Raw genomic sequence first — 12,725 nt, 5'->3', positions numbered from 1 at the left:
CACTACTTTTGGCCGAAGATTTAATTACACGATGTCGTCGGATAGCCATCCGACTACCGCAATTCACAAAAAATGCAAGGAAAAGGACAGGCATCCGAGGTCCAAAACTGATGAGGCTTGTTCTTAGCCGTTCGCCGGCTCTCACTGAGGTGCTTTCGCAGCCCCTGATGCCCGCCACCTCAGAGCCGCAGGCCGCTTCCGACTCCCATGTGGAGCCGACTAGGCCACAGGAAACGCAAGGTATTGGACACACGGAAAATATCCCTTCAGATGGGTCAGGAGCCACTGAGCAGGCATCGGCTTCTGAGGGTGTTTTCAGGCCTACACAGTTGTATGTAAAACCAACTTCAGCTTCAAAGGCAAAGACTAAAGCTCCACTAAAGACAAAAAAACAAGTACAGCCATCCCATGGACAGGCCTTCATGCCTAAAAAACAGATGCTCAAAATGGACGAATACCTAATTACTTTGATCAGGGGTTTCCATTCCCTTCCTGATAAGAGGCCTAGGCTAGAGACAGAATATGAATCTTCAGATCAGGTTTTCATTTCCTCTGATTCCTCTTCTGAACATGAATACTCTTCCTCCCTATGAGGATTCTGATACTGAAGAATCTATCCCTTCAGCCTCTCCTCATGAGGATTATTCTTTTGGAGAAACCCTGCATACCATGAGGGAGCACTTCCACTGGGAGAGCCAAGACTACTCAGAATCTAAGAAAAGGCTTAGAGACTTCCTTTTACTTCATCAGCACAGGCCTCTTGCTATTCCTCCTGTTTTAGACATTGTAGAGGATATATTTTCAGAGTCCGGACTGTCTCCAGACTCTCTACCTCCAGCACCTGTGAAGCCAGACCGATACTACAGGGTTCCAGATTCCTATAAATTTCTGTATAAAAACCCTGCTGCAGACCCAGAAACTATATCTCAGGGTCCCAAAGGGGTCAAGGCTTCCACTGCAAAAAACCCTATCCCCTCAGACAGGGATTCAAGGGCACTGGACAGATGGGGGAAAAAGATTTATACTTCTGCTACCTTGGCTGTAAGAGCTTTAAATTGTCAGTTTCATATGCTTGAATATTGGCAATATTTAATGTCACTGCTTAACCAGAAAATGTTGACAAATTCTGAATGTGCAGAAAACAAAGAAATGCAGGATTTATTGCATGCAGCTGAACAAGTGGGAAAGCATACTTTGCAATGTGGTTTTGACTCTCTGGAGGCCTCCTGCATGGCCGCTGTTACGGGTACTGTCATTAGGAGACATGCTTGGTTAAAGGAACAGAATCTGCCTGATCATGTTAAAGCAAAATTATTAGATGCTCCACTACAGCATGATACTTTTGTTTGGTGTTAAAGCAGAAGGGGTGTTGAAGAAAATGGAGGACAAAGCGAAATCTATGCAGACAGTTAAGGATTTCTTACAGGTACAGCCACCCAGATTTAGCAGGAACTGGCCTTCAAAGAATTGGTCCTTTCCAGTGTCAGACAGGCCACAAAGAGGCAGATACTCCTCAGGGGCAAATCCCAGCCCCAAGGCTCATACAGGTCTAAACAATGGGGTGCTTCTACCTCCAAAAGCGGAGAAGACAAATCTCAGCCATACAGGAAACAGTCCCAATGACTTACCTCTGCCAGCACCAAGCACTTATCTTTTGGCAGCCCCCTTAGGGGGAAAGCTATCACTTTTTTCACAAAATTGGCACATGATCACCCAGGACAAATGGGTCTTGAATATAGTGTCACAGGGCTACAGGTTCCATTTTCACACCCTGCCAAGGTCAAAAGGTATGCCAGACCTGCCACACAATCAATGGGCAGAGGCACAAAAACAAGTTTCATCTCTCATGGACATGAGGGCCATTCAGCGAGTGCCACAGCAAGAGCAGGGACAAGGATTTTACTCAAGACTTTTCTTGGTACCCAGAAAGGACAAAGCCTGGAGACCAATACTCGACCTGCCTAGTCTAAACACATTTCTGGACATTCCAAAATTCAAAATGTTAACTCTACAACAACTTCTGCCCATGCTGGGCAAGAAGGCTTGGCTTGTAACATTGGACCTAAAAGAGGCATACCTGCATGTCCCAATCAGACAATCTTGCAGAAGATACCTCAGATTCATAGCTGGCTCAATGCACTACCAATTCTCTGCACTGCCCTTTGGCTTATCTACTGCGCCCAGGGTCTTCACAAAATGCCTGGCACCAGTAATTGCATTTTGCAGACAGAGGAATTCAAATATATCCTTACTTGGACGACTGCCTTATTCAAGCAGAGAACAAGGACATTCTACTAAAGCATCTGGCGTTTGTAAAAAGATTACCAATTTGTCTAGGGTACACAGTAAACGAAAAGAAATCAAAACTAGTACCCTCTCAAGAGGTAATATTCCTGGGCGCAAGCTTAATTACAACTGCCCAGATGGCTTATCTCACGCCAGACAAAGGCAACTGACTTCTTACTTCAAAATGTTGGCAACAAAGACCCAGTTATCTGCAAGAAAAATTCTGCAGGCTTTGGGTTTCATGGCATCCTGCATTCTGCTAATTCCATATGCAAGACTACATATGAGGAATCTACAATGGTATCCAAAAAGTGTTTGGACTCAACATTGCCACAGCCTGGAAACCATTAATTACCCTCATTCCCTGCCTGCAACAGGAATTTCGATGGTGGGCACAGGCCTGTCACCACAACAAGGGACAGCCATTCACTTTACCCACAGCCAGGCAGACATTAACTGATGCATCAGACTATGCCTGGGGGGCACACATGGCAGGAAAATGTATTCAGGGCACATGGTTCACAAGCCAAATGCATCTTCATATCAGTCAAAAAGAGATGCTAGCTGTTCAAAATGTCCTGACAGCCTTCAAGGATCTGCTTCATCCAGGACAACTGCTGATAGACAGACAACACTACAGTCATGTGGTACATAAACAAGCAGGGAGGCACTCATTCCTATCCCCTCTGCAGACTAGCCATGACTTTGTGGGACACTGCATTGACTTACCAAGTACACCTGCAAGCACAATTCCTGCCAGGAAGGATAAATACTTTGGCAGACGAACTAAGCAGAAACCTCATGGATCCCCACGAGTGGAAACTGGATCCACAAGTATTCAGTATGATAACAAAGAAATGGGGATGCCCAGACATAGATCTATTTGCCTTTCCTCACAACTGCCAACTACAGAGATTCTGCACAAGGACTTATCACAAGCAAGCATGGAAAGTGGATGCTCTTTCATTCAGCTGGAAAACCCTAACAGTATATACCTTTTCTCCTCTGCCTCTCCTCCCCAAGGTACTCCTAAAGGTCAGACAAGAGAAGCCAAAAATTATTCTGATTGCCCGAGACGCCCCGCCAGCACTGGTACCCAATCCTAAAGAGATTGTCTCAAGGCTCAGCCTGGACGTTACCTCTAATTCCTCACTTACTGACCCAACGAAACAATCAGATCTTGCACAGCCAACTCAGGACCCTAAATCTGGCAACATGACGGATAATGTAGCCATTCATAACACACCTCTCTCTAAAGCAGTGATGGATGTTATTTTGAAGGCAGAGTCCCAGTACCGGAAAATCTTATGCAGAAAAATGGAAGAGATTCTGTGCTTGGAACCAGGCACAAGGAATTGACACGTTTGTACCAAATATTCCTCGGATTTTACAATACCTAACTGAGATGATGGACAAAGGCCTATCCTTTTCATAAATTAAAATCCATGCCTCTGCCATTTCAGCTCATTAGAATACGGAACCACCTATTTTTTCTCATCCATTGCTAAGGCAGTACCTCCGAGGGGCCAAAAACATAAGACCTCCAAGGAGAGCACCAATACCTGCATGGGACCTCAATTATGTCTTGGAAAAACTTACACTGCCTCCTTTTGAGCCAGCCAATACAGCTGAGATAAAGTTCTTATCGTGGAAAACAGCTCTGCTCCTAGCAATAACCTCTGCAAACGAGTCTCAGAGTTATAGGCACTCATGGCTGTGGAACCTTTTATCATTTTTCATACAGACAGAGTTTCTCTAAGGACAAACCCGACATGTATGCCTAAGGTAGTATCCAGCGTGGCCCTTAACCGAACCATTCATTTGCCTACTTTTTATCCAAACCCACAGAATAAGGGTGAGAGACTCCTGCATTTTTTGGACATACACAGACAGCTACGCTTCTACTTGGACAGAACTAAAGCTTTCAGAAAGACTCAGCAACTATTAGTGGCATATGCTGCAGGATCAGAAGGAAAGGATATCTCAAAGCAAACTATTTCAAAATGGATAGGCCACTGCATTCGTTTCTGCTATTCACAACATGGCAAATCAGTGCCTAAGGGCATTAGACCACATTCAACCAGAGCAGCAGCCACGTCAGCAGCCTTCCTTAGAGGAGTACCAACCAAAGACATTTTAGAGGCTGCAACTTAGAGTTCAGTGCACACTTTTACAAGACACTACCACTTGCCTCTCTATCCAGAGTAGGCTTTGCCACTGCGGTTCTGCAGGGCCTTATAGCCTCTCCTAACCCTATTTAGACACAGCCACCCAACCTCAGCTTTGGGATTCAACCCAAGAGTAATGACTGCAACAGTGAAACACGATTAACATAGTACAGTTGTGTACCTACCATAAATGTAGATGTTTGAGTGTATTCACTGTTGCAGTCCAGGTTACCCACCCACCATCCCCCCTTTTCTTTGCTGGGACTTATCTGTACTTCCCTATTCTATACAACCTATGTGGTGTATTTGCTTGTAGATGAAGGAAAGGTTTACTTTAGTGCATGCATACTTATTGGCATTATTTTAGCCTACCCTTTTGGGGACATGACATCTGGGGCAAGAAAAACTGAAGAAAATGGCGTTGACTCCATCAGGGGGCGCACTGACGTCAGGGAAGAGGCGACAGCAACCGACGCCGGACCAAGACTTTGGAATTCAGGCCGACTGCGGGTAGCCTGCCAGCAGGATAACCCAAGAGTAATGACTGCAACAGTGAATACACTTGAACATCTACATTTATGGTAGGTACACAACTGTACCTTTTGCTGACAGCATTTTCTAAACGTACATTTTTACTGTTGCAGGTAAATCAACGCAATGTCCCAGGAATTGACAGTGCATACTTGGCAATGGATACAGAAGAAGGAGTAGAGGTTGTGTGGAACGAAGTCCAGTTCTCAGAGCGCAAGAATTTTAAGTTACAAGAAGTAAGTGCTGTAATACTCAAGATCATAATTACATCTAATCTCTATGTGGTTTGAAATTGCGCTCATCGTCTTACTATTTTTTTTTCTATGCTTATTATTTGCTGAAGCAGGTTGTGGGTGAGAATGGTTGGAGAAAAATAAATGCTGGAAATGTGCACTTTTCTGTTGCCACTGTTTGCAGATTTCATACATATTGAAAAGTTACAGTTGCAAAGATGAGATGTTAAGAGATTGGGAGTTTTTATTTTCTTAGAGTACTAATGCCAGGAGGACTTGCACAGCCTACCATCTTAAAACTCTCCCAAACTACCTACCAGCACTATGTGCAGGTATGCAGTGCTGTGCAAATAAGATCCCATGCAGAAGTGGTGCGATTAATTGAAATTGCTGTAATCTTTTGTCAATTTATTGCTGTTTAATCATTTTTCTGTATTTTTCCATATAGCCCAGTCAAGTTTGAATTCGTTTTTTTCCCCTCTCACACTTCTAGTACAGTCAGTTCATTCTTTTGTTTTCTCAAGTTATATTTGATATTTTGGCACTCTCCTCTCCTTGGGTTATAGCCATTTGAATTCAAGTTTGATATTTATCCTTTACTTTGGTTGGCTTATGGTTTATTATGTTAACAGTGTGTTTAGCAATTGGCTTGAATGCTTCAGTCTTTATTTTTCAACTGTGTATTGTTTATGCTATGTTTTTGAGCTTCTGTTGTGGGACAGTTTATAGAGCTTACTGATCAATTTAACCATTTTTTCCGCAATTTTCACTGTTGTGTTTTTGTAGGAGTTACTTGTCATTGTGTTTTGTTAGCATAAACAGAAAGTAAAGCAGGTGGCTTTAGAAAGAAATATGAGGGCTTAAAATTCCCTTACAGGATAAAATGAGTATAAAATGTTTGGATGAGATCTCCATTTTTTTTCTCCTGGAGTAGTGCACTGTTTGTGCCAGCTACAAACCATCCTGTATCAGAGACAGGGAAAACAGATTAGAGTTGGATAAACATACATCTGCTACTCATGTTGTAGAGTTTCCAGTGATCAGGTCTTCCCCAGCATCCAGACTTGTGTTGACCTCGAGTCTTCCCCATGTCAGAGGAGCAGTCAGTCCCAGTGTAGGTGGCCTCAGTGTCTTTGGCATTGGGAGGAATTTCAGGATTTAAGACGGGAGTTCAATACGTCATAGTTAAGTCCCAATCCCTCATGCCTGGCCATTGTTGGTACTTTTGATTCCAGTTTCTGTGTTTGGGTTGCCAGCTTCCAGGACCAAGGCCAGTCTTAACCTCATTTCCTTGAGGTTAGATGTAGTGGTTCAACTTGTGGCCCTGATATCTCTTGAAGTCCCAGTGATGCAGGCTTCCTGGTGTTAGTCAAGGACTTAAACACTGCCTTGGCCGTAGGACCTTGCATGACTGCATCATTGGCAGTCAGTCTCAACCCTTCGTAAATGACAGATAAACGTAGGCACATCCAAAGGAATGCTGAGGCATCATCTGGACAAGCTTGTCTCTTCCTTCTCTTTCCAGTCTTTTCCTTCTAAAATCAAGAAAGAATGCATAGTGCAAGAGGAAACACCTTTCCTGCCCAGTCTTGCAGACCAGATAAGGTGGCTGCTTTCCAGCCCATCTACACTGGATGACCTCAAGGTTAGGGAGAATCTAGACAGATAACAGTTAAGGTGGGATGAACACCTGAGACCTCTTCTTTACTCATATTGGAGGAGGTTTTCAGTCTGAAGAGTATTGCTAATATTTCTCCTTATAAGCTGGTGTTGCAAACTGGTTGCACAGACTCTGATGTGGTGGCTACTGTTACAAAAGTGGCTTGACAGGATTTACCAGCCACTTGGACTGGCCCTTTTAGACATATATTCCCTAGATGTATTCCAGCACTGGAGTGGCTACCGTTAAAGAAGTCATCTACTCCTCAGGACCCTACCTTCCTTCCATCAAGTAAAGAACCTAATGCGCTGGAACAGCTAGGGAGGTGTTTACATGTCCTCCTCCATTTTTTTACTTTAGGGGCCATAAACTTTATTTTATTTGAATTGGTTAACTGAGGTAGATTACTGATCTTGTGGATCATATTCAGATTCCACATGGGTTAAGATTAAAACATAAAAAAGTAAATATTTCACATACAGGTGATAAAGGTGATGGGAAGTATACTGATCATATTTACAGCAACATTGACCTTGTGTTTTACTTGCAGACAAATGAAACTCAATGTCATTGACATTGTATACAATGAAAATGTGGGGAGGGGGGAGAGGACAAAGGGTCCTTTTCAGCCTTTTGAGAAAGTAGGTTTAGTGCACTAATATTGTGAGAGTAGAAGTTTATATTTGGAAATGCTGTCACCCAGGAGAGAGCACTATTAGTGTAATAGTATAGAGTCTTTGTACAGTATCTAAGCTTAAACATTAAAATATACAGAAGAATAAAAGAAGATGGGATTATGTAGTTATTTATTGTTTTAAGTAAGGTTTGAGTTAGTAGTGGAAATCTATCTGAACTGTGAAGGAAATGGATAGCAGTAAAATACTATTTCAGTTTTATGCTCCCTGGTTTGAAGCACATGCAAGCTGCTCCTTTTTATAGGAATTGCTGAATGTTTTCAAAATATTGGACTTTTTGAGATAGGAGGGAATTCCCAGATTTGTGGTCCAAAAATAGAAAAGCAGTGGTGTGTAGACTGGTGGTTTTGCCCTTGGTGTCTGCAGTAATATGTTTGGAGGGAAGGCAAGATATTGAGAAGTTGAAGTTGTAGTGGAACAGTTGGCTAGTGGAAAAAGGAAATGATTAATTTTTTAGAGTAAAGATGTCGTTAGCATGGTCTATTTTTAGAGGGACCTTATTCAGGAAACTACCTGGATTCTGGATAGATTGCCAAAAAGAGAGCTTAAAATCTGTCTCAGGTTTGAAATGGAGCACGAGGATGACATCTAGCTGTGCTTGGCAAACGATACCGTGTATGGCTGTGATGAAGGGCTGCAGGTATTAGAATTACAGTAAAATAACGTAAAATATATAAACACTATATATAGGATGCCTGAAGGGCACACCGGAAATAATACAACCTGTTTAATATTCGAATAATAACACACAATTTTAGAAGTACGGATCTAGCTTACTTTTGACTTTTCACTGTATAACATTGATGATGAATCATGGCGCATAGGTACTAAACCTAAACGATATATGGCTGGGAAAACTTACTCTTCTGCAGTTCATCAAGGACATAATGAGCAAGGTACTGTAAGGCACAGCTCTAGTCCCAGAGCGTGTATTAATAAGACTCATGATAATAGGAAACCGGGTTACAATGTTGATAAATTGGACAACTTTATTTTAAAAGATGTATGTTTTGATAAAACAAGTCAGACTGTTGGTACTAATGGATCATTTTGTGACACATTTTCTGGTACCTTACGAGAATTAATTTACGCTTTTGGGAAAAACCTTAATATAATTATGGGAATTAAAATTGACAATGCCTATTTAAATAAATGTTTGGCATTGAATATAGTCCCCAAGGTATTTTTTAAGATGCCTATGGGAATATGGTTAAATAACCAAACTTGTGATGAATTTGATGCTTTATTCAATCAGTTTGGTTTTGAATTTATGAAATTATTGATAAAGAATGATGAAAAATTGTGTGTTTGAAAAAGTGAAAAAATTAAATAAATTAATTACTGATGATTTTACTGTTTGAACAATGGGAAAAGCTATATTACAAACAGTATATGGAGGCTGATAGGAAAGCTCAGAATATAGTTCAAAAGAAATACAAAAAATTGACAGGGACACAACAGATTATAGAAATAAAGTATATCTATGGAAAAATAGAACATGGAATAATACATCGGGTCCACATGGTAATATTGGAAATTATCAGTCCAATAGAGAGAATGTAAATTTTTATGGGGAAAGGAATCGAAATGTAGGGGGAAACTGGCAAAGGAATTGAAAATGGAGAAAGAACAGACAGAGATGGGGACAGAGACAGTTTTACAACCAGGAATGGAGGGAATACAATCTGTAGTTAACGGTGAAGAATGTATCATAAATAGTACATTGTTAGATATAAATGTTGGTACTATTATTCATACAGTTAATACTGAAGGTATTGTTTGTAGTTAAAATTAATGTAATATTTTCAATAATATTGGAATGGAGTTAAGTGATGAGCATTTCACACTTTTCTCCAAGGGGATGAAGTATGTGCCAAAGAAAAACTTTCAAGTAGTGGATTGTATTACTGAGATTAAGAAATATCTCAGGAAAATTAATCTAGCCATTCATTTTAACAACAAACCCCCTATGGGGTGAAAAAAATATTAAAGAAAAAAAGTACATGTATACCACCCACCCACCCAATGTAGCAATTTATGAGAAATTAATTGCTAATGACATATATAGTTTACAGAATACAATTAGGTGTAAAAGGATGAAAAGCAACCTATCTAATGAGGAATTACTATTTCAACGGCTAAAAATTATGACCACATAAGAATTATGAAGCTGGATAAAGGGGGTGGAGTGGTATTATATGATCAAAACGAATATAATAATAAGATGTTTAAAATATTAGTGGACTCGAAATTATATATCTGTATCAATTAATGAAATAAATATTGGGTACAGACGTACTGAAATGTTCTTAGAGGAATTTCTCCTAGATGGAAGAATTACTATTGACTCCTACAAATTTTTAGTTGTAGAGCACCCAATTTTAGCTACTATTGTTGAAAAGTACATAACAATATTATTGGGCTACCTTTTCGTCCAATAATTTCAGGAAGCCAGTCGAAAACTTTCCCTTTGGGAGTTGCCATAGATAAATGGTTAAAACATATTTATGATAAGGTACCCCATTTAGTTAAAGATTCTTGGATGTTTCTTGGGAACCTAACCCCACAACTTTGGAAAAAGGGAGTTATATTCATTACAGTGGACGTAATTGATTTATTTTCATGTATTTCCAAGTATGAGGGGCTAGAGAGTTTTTGTATCAGCAATAGACAGCACTCTAACTTAAAATGGATCAGATTAACCTAATTATGGAACTTATGTCTATAGTACTTGAGTATAATTATATTTACTTCGAAGGCGAATACTATAAGCAAACCCAGGGAGTGGCAATGGGGACCGCATATGCCCCCATATATGCTAATTTAGTAATGCTAGACTGGGAAACTGAAAAATTGTTTGAGTGAATATTTCAGGTACATTAGACATTGTACGAGATTCTTGGATGATATATTTATATTTTGGGATGGACTCGAAAACATTATAGAAAAATTTATGAATTATTTGCTAGTCAGTTTTTAAAATTTACTCACAGCTATAGTTCTGAGGGTATAGCATATCTTGACACATATGTTTCTGTTAACAATAATGGGTTTAAATCACGCATATGTAGGAAGAATACTTTCTCTAATAATTATTTGGAGTATTCAAGCAATCACCCTTACAAAACTAAGAAGAACATCTTTAAGGGACAGCGCATTTGTGCTGCTAGGATGACTTCTACATTTAATGATATGATAGAGGAAATAGAATTCATTTGTAGTTTATTCAGCACCAGGGGGCACCCTTTAACATTAGTGAATGAGATAAAAACTTATGTGATTGGTGAGTGGGGGAAAATGTACCCCAGTGCTGGAGAAACCATTAATGAATAAGACCACAGGGACAGAATGTGAAGTTACATACAATCGAGCATGTATCTTGGAATACACACCTCAGGTTAAACAAATTAAACAATTTATTAAATTATTATTTAAATTTATTAAATTATTATTTAAATAAATATTGGAACATTCTAACTTTGGATAGGGAATTAAAATAAATAGTAGGGGAGACTCCTATATTTGTTTATAAAATGGGAACTAATATGAAGTTTTTTGAAAGGAACAGTGTTGTAGGACAATTGAATTAGCAGCAAAAGGGAACTAGGAAATGTGGTAGTTGTGATAAATGTCATGCCATCCTAGAAAAAGAAGGTATTTTATTAGAGAACATTAATAGGACGAGAATAACTTTCAGTAATGGTAATTGTAACACTAAAAATATTATATATATATATATATATATATATATATATATATATGGCAAAATGTGTAACTTGTTCAGGTTTCTACATAGAGAAAACTGAAAGAATGTTTAACAAAATAATTTATGACCATTTATATGCAATTAGAAAAAATGATATCACTAATGCACTTTACAGACATAGTTACATGTGGGAACAGTCATATATTTAGATTTGCCATTTTGGAACAAGTGAAAATAAACAGCAGAGGAGGGACGAATAAAGCCCTCTTGGCAGAGAAAGAAGTGGGATGGCAAATATTAACGGATGCATCAACTTTGCCGGGTTTGAATGATTATATTACTATTCAACCCATTTTGCAGAGGTTAAAATAAACTGAAAGATATAATAATTTTATAATATAAATTGATATACAAATGTAATTGATTATTCTATATTATTATGACAGTTCACATACTTTGTAAGGTGCTGAAAGTATATATTTTGGATATATTAAACCGTACAAACATTCTTAAAATAAAGACCTAAGTAGATGTATTTTCCTTAATGTTCACGTATTAGAATTAGATTGATTATGGCATATGTATTTGAGCTAATTTGTGGTTTTTCCTATGATTTACACGTGGTCCACTAAATTCATTATATAGCACATGCATATATATGTACCCCATAGGACATCACTTGGGCATAGAGTATTTTAAATTATGTGTTTAGATTAATCAAATGATAGAGATGTTAGATGGGAAGGAATTAATGCAAATGAATTTTAGTTACATTCATTAGATTTATAAGAGCATTTTAGTTATAATTTATTGATTTTTAGAAGTGAATTGATAGTTTATGAACTGTGAGAAGTTTTGGACTTGATATATAAATCTTGATTTGTAGACCCAGATTTCACATTATAAAATCAACAGTCATGGAATGTTAGTCGAATGGTTACTATAATGGTTATTAATATTTTTTAATAATTAAAGGATGATTTAAATGTGCATCAGTGGTATTATAACACACTAGATATATTTGGTATTTAGATTGTAATAAAAATGTAGTATGTTTTTTTTAAATTTGATACATCAGTTTGGCACCAAAAAAATATATAAATTAACAATTTGGTGATTGAATAATTGATTCTGATGAAGTCCACATTGTAGTGGATGAAAGCGCTAGATCCGTACTTCTAAAATTGTGTGTTGTTGTTAGAATATTAAACAGGTTGTATTATTGCCAGTGTGTGAGCGTCTTCCTTCAGGCATCCTATATATAGTGTTTATATATTTTTATGTTTTGTGGTTACAAACACTATATTTTTGCATTTCAAATTACAGTAAAATGCCATGTCTGGCTTCATCTAACAGAATTTCCTGAGGATACAAAGGACAACTTCACAAATGCCCCATTTTATGGGGCTGTGTTGTTTGGACCTGGTATGAAAGTCAGACTATAGA

General features: G+C 38.6%; 1 protein-coding gene across 4 annotated transcripts in view; it reads left to right on the top strand.

Moving 5' to 3' along the window:
* The window catches only part of NRBP1 (nuclear receptor binding protein 1), a 1,787,342-nt gene that overhangs the window by 180,655 nt on the left and 1,593,962 nt on the right, over positions 1-12,725 (top strand). For all 4 annotated transcript variants that reach the window (XM_044061499.1, XM_044061500.1, XM_044061497.1 and 1 more), the window contains exon 3: positions 5,099-5,221. In XM_044061499.1, the coding sequence (XP_043917434.1) occupies positions 5,099-5,221 (123 nt within the window). The remainder of the gene's footprint in view (positions 1-5,098; positions 5,222-12,725) is intronic.

This window comes from Protopterus annectens, chromosome 2.part0 (assembly GCF_019279795.1).
Source record: "Protopterus annectens isolate FY-2018-M chromosome 2.part0, PAN1.0, whole genome shotgun sequence".
In the NCBI taxonomy this organism is placed as follows: domain Eukaryota; kingdom Metazoa; phylum Chordata; order Ceratodontiformes; family Protopteridae; genus Protopterus; species Protopterus annectens.
This window is presented reverse-complemented; position numbering and strand designations above follow the sequence as displayed.